This window comes from Branchiostoma lanceolatum, chromosome 15 (genome assembly GCF_035083965.1).
Source record: "Branchiostoma lanceolatum isolate klBraLanc5 chromosome 15, klBraLanc5.hap2, whole genome shotgun sequence".
Taxonomy (NCBI): Eukaryota; Metazoa; Chordata; class Leptocardii; order Amphioxiformes; family Branchiostomatidae; genus Branchiostoma; species Branchiostoma lanceolatum.
The window spans coordinates 10,485,044-10,503,454 of record NC_089736.1 but is presented as its reverse complement, the minus strand read 5'-3'; the positions used below and the strand labels follow the sequence as shown (position 1 = coordinate 10,503,454).

Genomic DNA, 18,411 nt, shown 5'->3' with positions numbered 1-18,411 from the left:
TAAACGCTTTAAGGTGAAATGGGAGGATAACATAAACTTACTGACGCTCCTTGTAGGGTTAGCAGTGTCTAAAAACCAGGCGGCACATTGGAAAATTAGTGCACATAAATGTTAGTAAAGGGGAAATATAGTTTGTACCTGAACCAACATAGTCTAGTATGTGTATCAACAGAAATTTACTGAAGGGAAAAATGGAGGTGGGGGAGAGAGAATTAGTAGAAACGATCTTTCTGTTTTAGCTCACTTGGTAAAGACAGATGTTAATTCTTAAAAACGATTGACAATGCAAAGGGACACTTCCTTTTACATAGAAAAACATGCTCTTAAGTGAAGTAACATTCACATAATGTGGGAAAATATGACCGTGCAGTATCTATAGTGGGGTAAGTACAAATAAAGCGACATACATGTATGGAAAACTGACCCATTTACTCCCTGTTGACAAGTCAAACAAATATGGTGTGTCCATATAAGAAAACCAGTATGGTTCTAACAGACTGTAACCCATGTGGAGAGGTACTTGATGTGAATTGTCGGAGCACACCCACCTTCTCAGTCCCTTCTGGACTCGTTGGCGACACCGCGGGCGCAGCGGGAAGGTCATTCCAAGATGGCGGGGTCTGGGACTGGGCCTCAACCTGCGTCCACGCACTAGCCTGAGCCAGAGCCTGGGACGGGCCAAAAAAAGACGAGCACTTGGCATATCACAAGACACCGTGTACAGTGGAGATATTTTATGACTCTCCTTTTGGGCAGAGCTCCTACTGGGAGGTTCTACAAGGGCATTCTTCTGTTTGATCAGTTACTGTAAAGTCCTTCATTTTTTGCAGGGACTTATTAATTTTGCGATAGAAACGGACATGAGATTTTTCACTGTGTTTCAAGTTCTGCTGAAATAACACCGAAGCACAAAAACACAACTTTGCAGTGTTATGATTATGCAGTAGATAGACACTGTGAAAATAAAACTACCAAAAATATTTCGATATCTACAGTAGCAGGGAGCAGACTGGAAATAGCTCTGGTGGCCTGGATTAATTCACAGTTCACCATGGCCATCATGGTAACTAACTCTCCTGGGTTTGACAAGTTGATCTGTCCGAGGAATTAAATACTTGGCCATGTTACAACTAGTAACCCTCCAGGCAACATGTGTTGACTTAAATATGGACGGATGCCATGACTTTTGGATAGCATCCAATCAAAACCTTCTGCTCAATTTGAATCATTAATTTAAAAGCATCCTGAGAAGATAGACATGTTTTGATTGGACATGTCTGTTAATATGATTAGGCATTGTAAGATATCATTGGATAACATCAAGGAATATAACAATGCATTTCTTTTGTCCATAGGTAGAAAAGGGTGTGTTTAGAATAATGGCAATGTGTAAGTCTATTACAAAATGCCTTATGGCAATGTTACATAGGCTTTTGGCCAAGTTATACAATTTCTCTCTCTCACAGACTACATATAAACTGAAGGAGAGCCAAGTATGACATAACATGTCCGTGGTACATGTAGTAACAAATGACAGAATTAGAATTATTCTGTTGCTTGTGCTATTCTATTACGAGCTTATCAAACAAGTCTGGATCACAGGGGTTCATTGTGCGGATTTTTATGATGTGACCAATTCTGAAAAAAGAACATTGTCGCATATTGCTATCAATCTCGTGTTCTTACAACTTGTGTAGACGGATGCATTTTTGATTTCTTATTACTAGATGTTATGTTATGTTATGTTGTGTTATGTTATGTTATGTTACAGAGATGTTTATATTGAGGTAGCTGAATTCAATCTAGATGTATCACTTGTAATATGTTATGTATATTTCTCTCTCATTTGAATTTAGTTTTTTTGTACTTGCTTGAACACGGCACCCCGGCCAGTCTACGTCCCTTCTGAAAGCCAGTACAGCCCCAACCGAGATATCCTGACCTCAGGACTTGAACCGGGGTCTCCCAGTTACCAACTTATTGGAACCAGGAGCTCAACTGTGAGGCTGCTACCAGTTGAGCTACAGGGACATCTTTTCCTATTACATAGAAACAATCACATGAGGTTTGAAGAGTAGAATTTACCTGTGCCTGTGCCAGGGCCTCTGCTCTCTGCTTGTCTCTCTCCAGTGATTGGCTGATCAGAGCAGCCACCTCGCTAGTGGTGTCATCTTTCTCGCGCCCGATATGGAAGTACACCTGAGTGAAAAGGACACACAGTTTGGGTCTGCATGGTAGTTTACTTCCAGAATTATATTGTGATTAAATTGTCATCTTTAGGCCACACTGATTTGATTATATGGATGACATTGACGATACACACTGGGAAAATTTTCGTCTTTGACGTTGTATGACTTTGTCGTACATTCACCCTGGATACGGACCATAAAAATGCCTGTTGTACAATTCACAGGGCCGATTCACACCCAGGAAAAAAGGCGACATACATCAAAGACGTTGTTGTCGTACGTCCAGGAAATTTTTTCAGTGTGTATCGGGTCATTGTCTGGACACCCCAAAACTAGCATTTTTTCAGTATTACAAAGAAGTCCAACCTTGCAGGTTTTGTAGACTTCAATACAAACCTTCAGTAGAAAAGATCATTTTTTCACTCTGGGAGGTTTTTCCATGATGCAGAATCCTATCCCCTCCCATACCAAAGAAAACAATACACCGTACGGAAGAAAGGCACCATTCCCTACCTTGCCTTTGGTGTTCTTGAGTACCTGTGCAGCGTAGGCCTGTGTCACTCCCACCAAACTCTTGCCATCAACTTCTATGATCTGATCGTTCACTTTAATCCTGTCAAGATAAATTGTTCATATCATCACATGTCATGAGCATTAGTATACGATTCCTGTTTCTGAAGGTTAAGTCAGCCAAAAAGTGCCTTTCTGTTCTCCCTCTTTTTACATATACGTATGGGACAACAGTCCTCTTTGTAGTCACACTCCCGACACTGGCATTTTGCCATCTATAACAAGTACAGACCTCTGCACGGCACAACACTCAATCCTTCAACCCCCACCTTTCCAAATAAGTGTCATTCAACATCACAGGTTCTTTGATTCTTTCATGTCCCAGTAATTTCAAACAGTGAGATGTGGTAAAGAAACAGGAACGCACTTGAAGTGTGAACGCCTGAATGAGTGCTGTAGTGTCTTCACTAGGCATATGACTACAAAATGCTGCTTTGACCACGAAAAACACTCTTATTTGTTAGTCTACGTGATTCTTGAGGAAACAAAATGGCTAGAGATACAAACCTATCAACTCTGGTTGAAATCAAAATCTAAAAAAACTGAGATACAAAAGGTGCTTTCTTCAAAACATTAGCAGGCTACCAGAAACAGCTTCAGCTCTAAACCCACTTTAAAGTAGGTGATGTCATCGTCATTTCAATAACAAAAGAAGCCATTACGTAAGTGGGAGCATTGATTAGCATCCTCCTAATTGACATTAATGACATGTTTTTGCCAGTGTAATCTAATATTTCAACAGCTCTTGTCAAGAATGGCTTTGTGTGCACATGGAGACATCACTTGCATGTTGAGTAGTGGGCAAATTTGATCTTATATTTGCACAATAATGGCAATTCTTGTATGTAAAAATCCCAGCGCAATGTTATGTTTGCATTCTGCCCATCTTCATACATATTAATCTTTACATCATGAAATGCATCACACCAACTCATGGACTTTGGCTAACTTTCTACAATTTGACAAAAAACACACAAAACCTGACCATGATATGTATAGCAGAGATACAACTGCATTGTCGATAGAGAATATTACATCAAGTATTTTTAAAGACCTCTATCATCCTTTGAAACCATCTTACCTCCCATCTCTCTGAGCTGCCCCGTTCTCAGTGATGGTCTTCACAAAGATGCCCAGTTTCTCCAGCCCTGTGTCTGCACCCACCCCCATCCCAATGATACTGAGACCCAAGCCATCCACTCCTGCAAGCAAAACATAAATAATTACATGTATAGTCAAATATCAATGGCTTCAGGTTCCAATCACTTGCACGTTTGCACACATAGATATGATGACTGTCCGTGTAACACGCAAGAAACATTGTTACTACAAACGTCACTACAATAAGAATGACAATAATTTGAGTCAAACTCTCCAGGCAGCAATTGCCTGTAGTACTTCAACCAGGCACTAGAGGGAGCCTTTGACTGGAATTTTTGCATGTTCCAAGCAGACAATGAAAACAAAGAACCCTCACACCCTTTCCTCCCCATAAACAGGTGCATGATACATTAGACAGGCAGGAAAATGTGGAACTTTACTTGGACAACTGGATAACCCTGAATTTCTAGTGTGGCACACTTTTCACACATGCCTCCTCTACTGTTTTCTCTTGGGTGGTCTTTCCTATTAATACTTGTCAAAAGCATTTCACCATGTTTCACTGATCTCTTGGATTTGTTTTGATTTAGTATTCATCCGAATTACAGCCAGTAGGTATTCATCTGAGTAATGAGGCTGTTGCAGAGTCTTTTAATGTGCTCAAGGCACCTCCTCGATACTACCATTTTATGTCCCATCTGAAAGACGAATGCAGCTCCAACCAGGACACCCTTCCCTGGATTTGACCTATCCATTCGAGAATGCTAATAATAATACAAAATTCTATCCATACAAAATAGAAATTTTCTTTCACTGTTGTAAGTTTGGTTTGTATCAATCATATTGACAAAAACATCTCAAGGAACTTTTGATTAAAAAAAAGTAACGCACCCTTTTCCAGTTCTACAGGGAAGATGTCCAGTTTCTCCACCCTTTTCTCCAGCTCATACTCCGCGGACGCGGACACCGGATCCACATCTTCGTTGCGACGGTCGTAATCATCGATAGAGTAGGTCGTGAAAACCTGCATGGCACAAAAACACAGACGTAAAGACGGTGTGTTACACAAAAGGGCCGTTATACCAGCTATACAGATACAGATATGTACTGTACAGATCACGTTTAACAAGTTACCATTCAGCTACATATATATAAATACAGATCACGTTTAATGATCTAAAAAAGGTCCTGGACTAGACAAAAATGTTTTCTATTCTTAAAGAATGCAAGCATGGAGGTTCCAAGATAAAGTGGCTACATTCTAGATCAAATACAACAGTACTACAAATATAGACCCTAGAGTCTAGATGGTTTGACAACTACGACTATGTTAAGGAATAGGTAAGTGCTGACATATACCGTATATATACAGCTATTAACTGATTTGAAAGGATAACAGCAAAATAATTCTTTATAACCATAAACAATAACTTGCTGTTTCATAGAATAAGAATTTCAAAATTCTGATACTTGAAATATTTTCTTAAAGCAAATCCATTTGGTATTTTGTAGTGCTTGAACAGACTGCTATCATAAGATTTTGTTCTATAAACAGTTATATGATACTGGGTATTAACTTATCATGGGAAAGGAAGTCTTACATATACCCACAGTCATTAGCTGATAAATAAGTGATAAAAGAAGTCTTCTAGGAGAATCATTACAAGACATTTCAGGACAACATCTATTATCATAATAAAAACAGTACAATCCATACAGAATCCTTAACTCTTTCCTATAAAATTAAGTCAAATGATTTGATAGATCCTAATTTCTTTTAGATCACTTCTCCCTTTGAAATCTATTCCAATAACTCTTCAGGGTTTAAGGCATACCGGTACCTGCATAATATAATCTATGCTTCTATCTACTTGTGTAAAATAGCTCAACCTCTTATAACAGTGTTCCAGTAGCCTGCTATCCATTTGTCTTACAGTATCACAGATTAAAGGCCTAAGTACACAGTCTTCTTTCCATACAGATCATATGCTAAAACAGTTGCTTCTATGTCTAGCTATTCTGCTAGCAATCTCTACTGCTAAACATTATTTGGCAATAATCATAAACTGTAAAAAGGGGTAATATTCGCCATGACTTAATCTCGCTGTAGCGAGAAAATGTTTGTGGTGGTTCTAAGTTCGGAGTTGAAACTGCCATGCAGGGTTTTACTGGTAAAGATGGTTTTAAGTTTGCGGTGAAGAGTTTAAATTGATGCAAACATTTTCCCTTTTACAGTATGTAGACAAGAACGTTCACCCTAGACATGAATTATGTTGAGTACTACTCTGGGTGTCATATTTATGGGTTAAGTAGCCAGATCTCTACATCTCCATGCCCCTGAGAAACCTGATCTGTACTTAAGCATGTACCAGGTGGGATATGCACACCTCCGGCTGTCCACACCCCAAGGAATACCTTATTAGGTAATGTTTAGAAACGGTGCATCCATGCCGGCATGTGTGCGGGGATGGGACTCACACAAGTTGTGTGCCATGGACAGACAAACTGTGTGTCGTAGGCAAACATAACCATATTCAACAGCAAAAGAACAATGGCAAAACTACAATGCAGTTGTTCTTCGTGTTGTTTTAGTGCAATGAAAGGACGTAAAACAGTAGGGTGGATTTCAGAATGTTTACGGTATTGATGCTAGTATGCTTTGTCTTAGACCTTGACTTACAATGCAGGGAGAATGCAGAGCGTACGTTTGCGGCACAGAGGTTAACCACGGTTCACGAGCAACGGAAAAAACGACTTCACCAAATACGGGGCACGCCGTACAACCTTTGTGTGGGACGTCGAGTCGGGCCGCAAGAACAGAAACGCAAGGGGCTCCACTTTACAACTAGTCACAATGGATCACTGGGTAACAATGAAGAAATGGATTGCTTTACAGTTTATATAGGAAGAACTAAAGCCCCATTTAAACGGCCTTGGCATATAATGATGGATGGTGTCTTTGTGAGGTTGTGGTTTCAGCCATAGAAATACACCGAAACTTTCAACATCACAACTAATTTGCATGCATTACACCAAGTTTCTGATGTCGCTGTGCATAATGTACACTTCATGTACATGTATGCTACCAATTTTCTAGCCTGAAGCAACACTTCAAAGATTAAGATAAATTACACTTCTGATGCCAACCATTCTACGCATGCCGAAGTTTCTTCCTTTGTTGTTGGTCACAGAATGTTTTGCTCCCTTGCCTGTCAATCACGTATTTGTCCAGCTTTAAAGGGAACAGAATCCCATGGAATGTGAAACAATTCCTACACGGAATGCTACCTGTAGTTAACACCATTCCCGCCTCTTTAACCTCACTAACACACAGTAACCAACAGATCTAACTTGTGTATGAAGGATAAATTCATTCCCTCACTAATCTAAGACAGGCAGACAAAGTCACAAAGTTATCTACAATGGGAAGCCAGAGGTTACAATGTCAGGAATACTGGCTACCAGCACAATTTGCTAGATAACAACTGCTGACATTGATAGATGAGGGCATCCTGAACCAACAGGCTTAGCAAACTCACTGTCATCAGACTGGGGCACATCCAGAAACTTGAACTTGCAGGTTCAAGAAAAGTCCAAGGTCAAAGTCCTTAACAGGCCATAAATTGTCTTGGAGGAGGATGTTAACAGATATAGTGCAGCTTTAAAGTTTAAAAGGAGAAATTAGCAACTACTTTCTATAGCTTTTTAGTATAGGTAATGAAGTATATCTGATTCTGAATGTACATTTGCTTTTAAATAATCATCACAGAGATAGAGCTATATTATTTCTACAATAATTTGAATGTAGAATTATTTCTACAAAATGTAGAAAGTACAGGTTAGCACACAACAGTTTAATTTCTTGGTTAACGGAATTTAAAAAAAAAATGCTAGATTGGAAAATTAACAGGAAAACAGAATTTCAGAGTTAGTACTTTGGTGCACACAATTTCAGGGGGTTAACAGGGTCAGGTACAAGTTTTCATCCCAGCCTTCTGTTTTCATGACTTTTTTTGCTAAAATTCCAAAAAAATCCGTTAACCAAGAAATTAAATTGGTGTGGCCGTAGCAGTATCCCCATGCTGTGATTTGTTTCAGACCAATGACTTTAATTCTAATGAACTGACAGCCTGCGTACAATGTCAGCAGGCATTCGAGACAGTTCCAAGTATAGGCTACGTCGCATTGTCTTATTAGAGGGGAATTTACAGCTGGCTCTGCACGCAAAAGAACCCAGCACACTTATAGAGAAGAGTAGGGGTGACCCGGTGTGCTTGGCCAAAATTACCTTAGCCGCAGCGAAACCGCATTTGCACTGATAGCTTAATCCTCAGTCTGAGGTTCGACCACTTTACCTTACTTATAGGCACACATTTATACATCCTGCTGACATGTATGGGGAAAAGCCGTTTACTATAATCTCATTATCTGGTCCCGTTCACAACCACAAGAAGCTTTGTGCATCACTGTTGTCACAAGATAAGGAGAAGAGGACTTGGGTACTGACATTTGTGCATCAATAACACGGTAGGAACACCAGTCAAAATGGGATTGAAACAATACATCAGGATTATGTTATCTAGTCCAGTCTCAAAATCAAATTTCACTTGATTTTACGGATCTTCCCAAACTGCCGACAGCACTATGTATTTACCTGCATTTTGTATAAAAAACAGTACTTTTTCATGAAAATCAATTTCAGGCCACTGGATATATTCATAAGTTGGGGAGCATTGTGTTATAGAGTAGGGAACAGGTGCACCAAACATTTCCATAAGAATAGCTTTGTAACTGTAACAAAGATGTTTATAACATGATCATTCTCTTGATCACCTAGAGGAAATTTCATCCTTTGGTAAATCTTTTCTCGTAAATAATAATTTTCCTATGAGTTAAGACGTCACCACATGTCATAACGAACTATCCAAAGCTTTTTGAGCTATGGCGGCTGCACCACTCAACCACAAACAAACAAAACACAGTTCCTAAAACATATCAACCTTTTTGACCAAGGTACAAAATGATTTCCAAGCAACCCAGACAGTAGACATATTGCCAAGGGCCTTTGACATGATCTACATTTTTCTCCTTTGCTTCCTTAACTTGCCAAGGGGTCAGAAGATCTGTGTGCCCCTCCTACCAACAAACACTCTCGCTCACATGGCAAATAGTTCAGCTGAGAGGAACAAGGCCGGATCAACAAGACAACATCCGGACACTGACCACAGCATTTTTGAACAGACTGGAAGGCCGAATGACCTAGCACCAGTCAAGTAAGCTAGATCTCGCACTGGTTGTTTGTACTCTGATTGTAATATCAGTATTACAATGGAGGGTAGGACTTAACAGTTACAGTTATTTAACTTATTAGATGTAAAATAATAATAAGCCAATCTTACTAAAGGTTTTTCGAGAGCTACAAGCATGCCTACCATTCTGCTGCATGAACAGATACTAGTACTAGGCAGAGCAACATGGTCACTACTTCCAGTGGAATTTCACATGCACAGCAAGAATCTTCCTTGACCAAGAGCAAATTTGATGATGACCCGAAGCACAACACATGGTACCACTGAAAATCTTCAGGTTTGGTACTTCTGCAGAAAAAAACTAAGCAATCTAGGAAAGCATTTGGTACATAAGGGACCTCTTTCCATTCAAACTTTTTGGCTTGAAATGAAAAATATCATTTTTGGACAATCTCTGATACTATCCAATACCATGTACTTATAAGTGACCTACTTTATGACTATGAGTGACATACTTAAAATGTGACACCTTTAGTGGGTTTCATTTCATTTATACATTATAGTGATGGTGTAAACACACTGAACCTTTGATATCCATGATATAAACAACCAAGCAGACTGTTTGAATGGCTTGTATAGGTGTTCATAATTACTACCTCTGTCCTGTCCACAAAGGGATAACACCACTGACCAGTCACACCTGACTGACCATGAATCAGTCACCTTCGACAAATTGTTGTCCTTTGTGTCAAACAACAATCCGTTGAGGAAACAAGTCTATCAACATCTTTACATACTGGACTGGTACAATAATAAACTGTGGTTTTCTATTGAGGGACAGACCTGTCCTTGGTCATGTAGATGCTGCTATACCCCATCTGAACTTTATACATGGGTTCTATTCCCATCAATCATAAATGTTTACTACGAGAACAGTTTCCATAAAACATGTTATGTAGTTTATCAGATAACAGCGCATGCTGACCTTTTAGATATGAGGTAATGAGAACATCTAGTGTGAAAGGTCAACCCGTTTGTCACTTAGAACTACACACATATGCTAATACAAACGTCCTATTATCACTTTTATAACTATATAACCTATATATCTATACCGCTTATCACTCATATTTGTGTAAAGCACACAGTAAAAGGGAAGACGAATCGTACAGGGAAGGCAAAGTGAACAAAAAGCATTATTTTCAACTTCCAAGGCAACCAAAGAGTATAAACATACATGTAGACTCATGAGAGACTAGATCTTATATGTGACGACTGAATCTTCAACTTCAAGTAAATTTCCTCAGGCTGATAAACAACAATTAAAACAGAATTGTTATTGTACATCTTCGATCTTATTTTATCCGTGAAATACACATTTAGTCAAATACACATTTAGTCAAATACACATTTAGCGACATATCTAACAGGCCTAACCAGTAACTCAAGCCAACACTGATAACATACACATAAAAGGATCAAGGGAAAGACTCTATTCCATGATTCTACTTGTGCCATTATCTATGGCTGTTATCGGCAACCCCTAGGGGACAGAGAACATGTCTTCCTTTCCTGATCTACAGTAGGCAGAGCCAATCAGTGATGGTTATCTGTCTGCATGGAGGAACAGGATAAATGCTTTGGAACCATTCCAGTACAGTTGGCACCATTGTTCAGTGATATACAGAGGTAGTTAAAATGCCCCTCACTGTTCTTGGCAATTTCTACAGGAGACTGTGTCTAATTTGTCTCTGGTGGGTTCTCCAAATAAGGCCTGGAAACGTTAATATTATGGATGACATCAAATACGATGTTAATTACCTCCATGGAAAAAGGGAGGTATTGTTTTGGTGTGTCTGTGCGCTTGCGTTTCCGGATATTTGTGGCCAGTAAAAGTTTAGAAACCATGGATGGATTGTAATGATATTTGGAATGTTGGCAAGACGCTCCCCCCCCTGGCCAGTAGCCTTGGTATTGCAGCAGAAGTTCTTGTTTTAGTACCTTTTGTCCTGGACAAGCCACGGTATTGATTTTTTTTGTGGCTGACAGCTTGTGATGTAAGGAAGAAGTAGTGCAAGTTTTGGCCCCCTAGCAGCCTGTTCTGGAACTGCAGGGGCATTTTTATTTCGGGGGATGTCTTTCAAACTTTCTTGACCAAAACTAAGGAAGAAAGAACCGATGATCTATAGTGCCATGTCAAGGGTCAGGTGAACATGATTTCCCACCACTGCTATGGGCAATGAAATGTCAATAATATTTTGTCTCCCTGTGTGTCTTCTTGATATAACGCTTTCAAAAATCAATACAAGTGTCTATCAAACCACCCAGTATTGCTTTGGCAAGAGGACATTTTCCTTGCACACGATCACAGTCCGTAACCCCTCAGACCTTTCATGTTGTAAGATCTGCTTATGTAACTAAAGAATGTCAGAATTGAAAAAAATACTTGAAATTTTTCTGATCACTGCATATCGATATGATTATCATTTACCATCTTTATTGCAAAAGCCAAAAAGGAACTCTTGAATACAACTTGGTAGATAAAGACAGCTACCATTGCGCACATATACAATGTAGCCCCTGCATCAATTTATGAATATGTATTGTAGAATTTTTACACATTCAGTGTACATATTTGTCTGCAAAAACCAATTCCCTACATCACAAATTTGCATTTTTATCATCCACCAAGTTTCTCAATTCATCACAAAAAGTGACTAGACTGGCCTAGCACAACAAAGGGAAACTCCATTAACACCTAGGTGAGGTGTGATAGGGGTGGGGTCAACCATTAACTCCTGCTGGGTGTGGACAAGGACTGGCGACTTCAAATTATACCTTGAAGGACACATGTTATGGTGCCTAAAAGACAATAATTACTGTGAAAACCCAGACTACGTTCATTATGGGGCTGTGATAATGAAAGCTGAATATGCAACAAAACATTAACTTCTTGCAACACTTCACATGCAATACTAACTACTCACAGTAGATAAGACAAAATTTTTATTTACAAGAATCCATTTGTTTTCCCCTCTTTTTTCTGCTTCCTTCGTGATTAAATACATACTGTTCAAATATTCAGAAAGAACATAACAGACCATGGAGTGTTTTCCTCTAACATCATGACCAACTGTGCATGTTTAGATTACCATAATTCTTGCTAAATGACATTACTTTGAGACCGCAACCCTTTCTTCAACCTTGTGTTTTGAACCAAGTACCATTACTAAGTGACACTATGACAGCCAAGTGTACATATATGTATGGCATTTGCAATAACCATAAAGCATACCTGCTCAGAGAATGGTGTATGTGAATTGTGAACTCTTGGCTATCAATTTCAAGCTACAGTAATCTCATTTCAATACCTTACTGCTACTTGACTCATGTATTCTGAACTTGTCTATATATCAAAATGATCACAGGAAAAAGGAAGCCAAAATGCTGAAAGGTTTTAGAATGGCACAGCCCAGAATGACATATAACATAACTATGCACCTGTCTAAATGGATTACAGTGGGTTATACAACTTTTCCAAACAAGGAAAACACTGGTGGTAGTAGGAGCTAGCCAGGGAAAACAGAGAACAGTTACGCACACTGGGAGAAATGCCACTCCTGTAAACTGATGACGAGGATTCAAATTCAAACTGTGTAATAATACTAATATTGAATACCCATATCTGGTGGCAGTTAGAAAGCCTGAACACCTTCAATGCTACCATCATGCCCATACAATAGATAGCAGCCACTATTTATTTTGATGATTTAACAACAAACGCTGTTTACACTTGTGATAAGACATTATGTAGGATATGTTAATCTGGCTGCATTAAGTCCTATCTGATCTGTTAGGCATTTCAGAATATAACTAGGCCAGCTTCTACCATTTCAGTCAAGCACTATATGTTCAAAAGACATTTTCAAACTGTATCAAACAGAGCGTTACTGTTAAACCAGTCTAAAAGCTGGGTTGCGTCAATGCATATCTCCCAACAATTAGACTTAGACCTGGAGGCTCCAACGTCGCAACGCATTGCGTCACCGCATATCTCAAAACATTTGCAGTTCTTGGAAGTGCGGGTACATAGCAGGGAGCGACCATCCTTGTTTTCTCACGCAGGCAGCCGGCAGTGTCTTTGAGGGAAGATAAATATGAGGAGGGACTCCCAAATGCCAGGGAAGGCCAAGTGGTCAGACTGACCAGTCCAGACCTCCATCTGGGTAACTGGCAAGAGTCAACACATTTCCCCTGTCGTTTTCCACATCATTACATCCCAGGGGTACAGGAAGGGACTTGTGGTCACTTTATCTTGGGATAAACACTAACAGTGCACAAATCAACGTAAACCCTAGAGAGTATTCAAGGAGGCCACAGATGATACAGGAATTTAGAAGGTGTATCTACTCTACTTCTACTGATTTTGATAACTACAAAATTAATGTTTCCAGTGGTTTTATTTACGCTGAGACCTCTCCAACACAAAATCATGACACCACAACTGTTTATGTTTAAATTGTATTAGTCTGTAAAACAGAGTTGTTTGAAAAACAATGAAATCTCCTTTCTCTATAAAATTAAGTCCTACGATTCGAAAAGGGAAGAAATTTACAGTGACCCCACTAACATTAGCAGTGATGATTACAACAAGGAATCCCGGAAGAATTGTGGTGGCCCAATTATAACAGTATTCCCAAAAGACAAGCATTTTCTTTTATGTAAGCAGTAAACAAGTGATTTAAACATCCACAGCTAAAAGTAAAATATAGGAAAAAGCAGTCTACCCCCTTCCCTAGAGAACTACAGTGAGACATTTCCATAAACAGTAATTAAGACATTAAACCTAATCCTGTAAAAGTACAGACAACATGTTTGGGATTAGAGAATACACAAATTACAGAAAAAGCATATTACAAGATTAGAGAATTAACAGTCGTGAAAGCAATTCGACCGTACAATTTTCTTACTAAAATTGTACTTTTGGTGCACATATTAATTCAGTCTTGCCCATATCTTTTAGCCCGAAAATTGCACTTCTACATTCATGATATTTGGGTATAGAAGAACTCTGTTGCACAACAATTGTAACAGGTACAATGCATGGCAACTTGTACACATGACAGTTAAACTAATAGATTGTTAACACTGAACAATTCTAAGGAACTCACCTAATTTATTAACTACAGTAGATACATTCTAACTATGCATGCTAATACTCTAGAACATTATGTTGATAACACTATGCTGTATCAGGAATATATGTATATACATTTAGATCTATTTGAATATACAGTTATATATACATAACATTTACAATAACTGTATTTACTGATGCAAATCATATGGCAGATGGTCCATGAAAGTTTCATTTTGGATACTTTGCATTTCACTGTATTTTTTATCGACAAGATATATGGTACCAACCACAGGGAATACTATTATTAGCAGCCTTTTAACAGGCATATTTATAATTTCACACATTAAAACTAGAACATTACTAACAGGTGCATTTTCTTTCATGGGAAATTTGAACCCGCATGACATATCATACCCTTTCAAACCATTGAAGTACACATTTGGAACAGCAGGCTTACCCATATTCAGATCCAAATGTCAACAATAACAACATCTTTCAACAACTAGGGGGTTCGTCCTTAATTGGTGAAATGTCTGCCTACCACAGTTGCACACTGGGGGCTAGAGAAATTCAAATTAGATTCAGACTTAATTCTTCACGTCTCTGAGTTACTAATATACTCGCTGCACTCTGAGCAAGAAAAGGCAGACTGTCTGGCTGCTATTCAATAAGGAAATCAAAAGGTGGTGTCCACTTACGGTAATGTGATTTGTAAAGGCAGACCAATAATAACCTGGGTCTTGTTCACACGTCAAAGGATGCTGGGGCTGCTTAAACGTATAAATATTTAAGGTGAATTCAGGGATGTCCCTGTGGCGCAACTGGTAGTGGCCTCACAGTTCAGCTCCTGGTTCCAATTAGTTGGTAACAGGGAGACCCAGGTTCAAGTGCTTGGGTCAGGACATCACCGTTTGGGGAAGAATCATCTTATGGATTTTACACATTTGATACATTGCCTTTCCACCTTGGGTTGGTTACCTATGGCCAGTAAACTTCATCAAAAAAGCTTCAAATTCCTCATGACTTTATGGTACAGATTTCCCTCCTAGTATAAGAACTGACCTGCACTTTGGACATACTGTAAATGCAGAAATGTAAGCGGTGGTTTTATGTTCGCCATACTTTTCGCGGTGAAATGTCACCGCGAACTTAAAGCCACCGTTAAAATTTTTTCTCCAATACTGTACTAGTACATAGCAGTATGTGACTATAGCACTGCCGCAAACACTCCATTTTCCCCTTAGCGTGAAACAAAAACGATGCAAACTTAAATGCATATACCCTAGTCCCAAACAGAAGTTACTGGTCCATGATCAGGCAGAAAATCCCTCTACATCCACAGTGAGTTGACCCACATACATGTACATCTATTTACTCCAAGATTAACAAATGCTTTGGATAGCCTCGTATTCATATAAACACTATGATAGATTGTCAAAAATGCACAGACAGGTCACAGAAAGTAGGCATGCATGCTTTTCAAACATGTTGTATATGTTTATTCACTACTTTTCTAGACAATCAAATAAAGGTTCATAAAAGCATTGATACTGCTAACAATATTTTGAATAATAAACACAATCTGCATACAACTGAATTTCATCAAGGACAAGGGAAACAATTCTATACCCAATATAAAATCGTTATATCATTTCACATTTTAGGACAAATATCGAAATAATGATAAAAGCAATAAAACACAATTCTTCTTCGTAAGAAGCATTTCCTTAGCTATGCACTGTTTCATCTGCAAATAGCCCTGGACACATCGCTCTGTAATAGATTCACTTGGGAAAGCACTTGGAGTAAGTGATTCAACTTGTACTGCACATACATGGGTAATGATTATCCCTATGTTTGTGCTGGGGCAGTATTACACAAACCGGGACCTCACGTACATGGGTATCCAGTTATCAACAGGGATGGTACTTACTGAATCTTCTTCATGTGATTTACCGAGTGACCTAATTCATTTTTGTGAAATGTCTATGTCCAGAAATAGAGGACAATTTCAACTAGAATTCATGTATCTGCAAAAGCGTTCTATTATACTGTAGCTAAACAAAACAAATTGGCAATGGCTAGCCTGGATACCAGACCCCCTATCTCTATAATATCTAGAATCCAGGCTAAACAACAACAGTAAAGAAACTGCGGAAAGTATGCCATACTGTATTTATTCCCAGTGTAGAAACATGTACTTGTATAAACAACCAGACATTTTTCAACATCAGCTACTCCACAATGGCCCATTAAGCCATGTTTTATACCTTGAAATTTTTGAAATGTTTGAAACAAAATAGACGAATTTTGAGTCTGCTGATTCTATTGTCTACATACATACTTGTCCTGAGAATAATATAGACCTCTTGACTTCTCTAGGCCTTGTGTAGTGGGTCCAAGCTCCCCGCTATTCTGCTCTGTTGTTCCCAGAGGCTCTAATTCAACAAGGCGGGTCAGAAATGTTGGTACAAAGCATACCATGGTTATCCCCAATAGCTGCTGACCTGTTAGATCCTTACATATCCAGGCCACACCTAACGCCTCTATACTCGTCTCCAAGCAGATGTAAGGTCAGGCTCTGTGTTTTACGCATGTTTAAAAGGTTTTTTTATATGCTTTTCAAGTCGCCCTTGCCCTTTTGGGAGAAAAACGTAGAACATTAAAGTGAAAAATAAAAAGCCTGAAAAACATGCGTAAAAGTTACTAAAACACTGAGCTATCAGATTATTCTAAGCAACTAAGATGGCAAAATAAGACAACCTGAAAATATAGCCATCAACCTATAGAACAAGCTTGAAGCCAAAGGTTAGGATTAGTACAAAAAAAGTAGATGTTAGATAAATATATTCAGAACACATCTTAAAGAAATTCATGTGGGTTTGGACTGGAGTAAGCTATTTACCATATTACCACAAACCATTTTCAACATTTGTGCACGTTGGAAAGTAAGTAAGATTTATATGGCACACAACAAAAGACAGCAATGCAGAATGAACTAAAAAATAATAAAAATAGATGGGATAGGGGGTAGTGGGGGAGGTGGGGGGTCTTTCAGTGTCAGGCACTGTAATAAAGCCAGCTGTCATACCCAAACCCTCTTGTATGGAATAGTCCATCCAGGAAAACTCACTAGTTCTGTCTTTATCTTTTTACATTTGTTCTACTATGTACAGCACTACACTGCCCATCATTTGATCTAATAGATTTTACTGTCTTTTTACAATAAAATCATAGTTTTTACTTTGCAAAGCAAGCACTTTGCAATATACACATTACCAACTGAAAAGAAGCAGGTGCCGGAAGGCAGGCAAGTGTGAAAACCTGCATTTCACAATAGCCATAAATTATCTCATACAACTAAAGGGAAAATTTCCTTCTTTATAGAAACACAAAGGGACAGAAATTACGCTTGCATACATGAAAAACAATCGCCTTCAAATAGTCAGTCTAAGCAGTTCAGGAGAAGCAGTGGTAAGCAATGTCCACATTGTATATATGGCTCCCCAAAATTTATACTTGGCCCTTTAGAACTCTTTGTGTATGTGTAAGTAAAGTCTATAACAGTTCAATGTTATGGTAATAAAGGGAGGAATAGTTTGACTTTCCTTGGTCTGTCCCCTCTTCTATGCTTTACTGCCTTCAGAAATTTCACCTGTGACAATGTACCTGTTTTCATTTTGAAGTACAAATGCAGTCAGTGGCTTGTCTGTTACAGGATGAAGCAATGACATGTCAGGATTTATAGACAAAAACATCACTTATAAAACCCTAGGAAACTTGAGAAGGGCATAACCAAGGAAGAAGGAAAGAGCTCCCTTCTCTTGTTTCTCTGTTTATGTTTCAGATTTTCACTTCAGAGCAAAGACACTATAAGTGCTCCTAAATCTAAAGACTTGTATTTCGGCTGAAGATGAAGTAGACACATCATACTGATAAAAGGTTCTTGTGTAATCTATACATACATATTCAATAATAACAGCCAATGTAATAGCTGTAGAACAAATTAGGCAGGGAAAAGGTACCTAATTAGAGCCTTCCTTGTTAGATTTGGGTAATCTCTAATCCTATGCACACGCATGCTCTATTAACTGGGGCAAAGCACACCCTCCATAACAATTAATTACTTATTGAAGGTCTCAAATAGAGCGTTAGCATAATT

The 18,411-nt window shown here is 38.7% G+C and overlaps 1 protein-coding gene across 13 annotated transcripts in view; it reads right to left on the bottom strand.

Moving 5' to 3' along the window:
• The window catches only part of LOC136449330 (CAP-Gly domain-containing linker protein 1-like), a 50,619-nt gene that overhangs the window by 26,445 nt on the left and 5,763 nt on the right, over positions 1 to 18,411 (bottom strand). For all 13 annotated transcript variants that reach the window (XM_066449329.1, XM_066449336.1, XM_066449332.1 and 10 more), the window contains 5 exons: positions 4,752 to 4,884; positions 3,841 to 3,961; positions 2,703 to 2,802; positions 2,086 to 2,199; positions 549 to 668 (listed from right to left, as the gene is read on the bottom strand). In XM_066449329.1, coding sequence (XP_066305426.1) covers positions 549 to 668; positions 2,086 to 2,199; positions 2,703 to 2,802; positions 3,841 to 3,961; positions 4,752 to 4,884 — 588 coding nt within the window. The remainder of the gene's footprint in view (positions 1 to 548; positions 669 to 2,085; positions 2,200 to 2,702; positions 2,803 to 3,840; positions 3,962 to 4,751; positions 4,885 to 18,411) is intronic.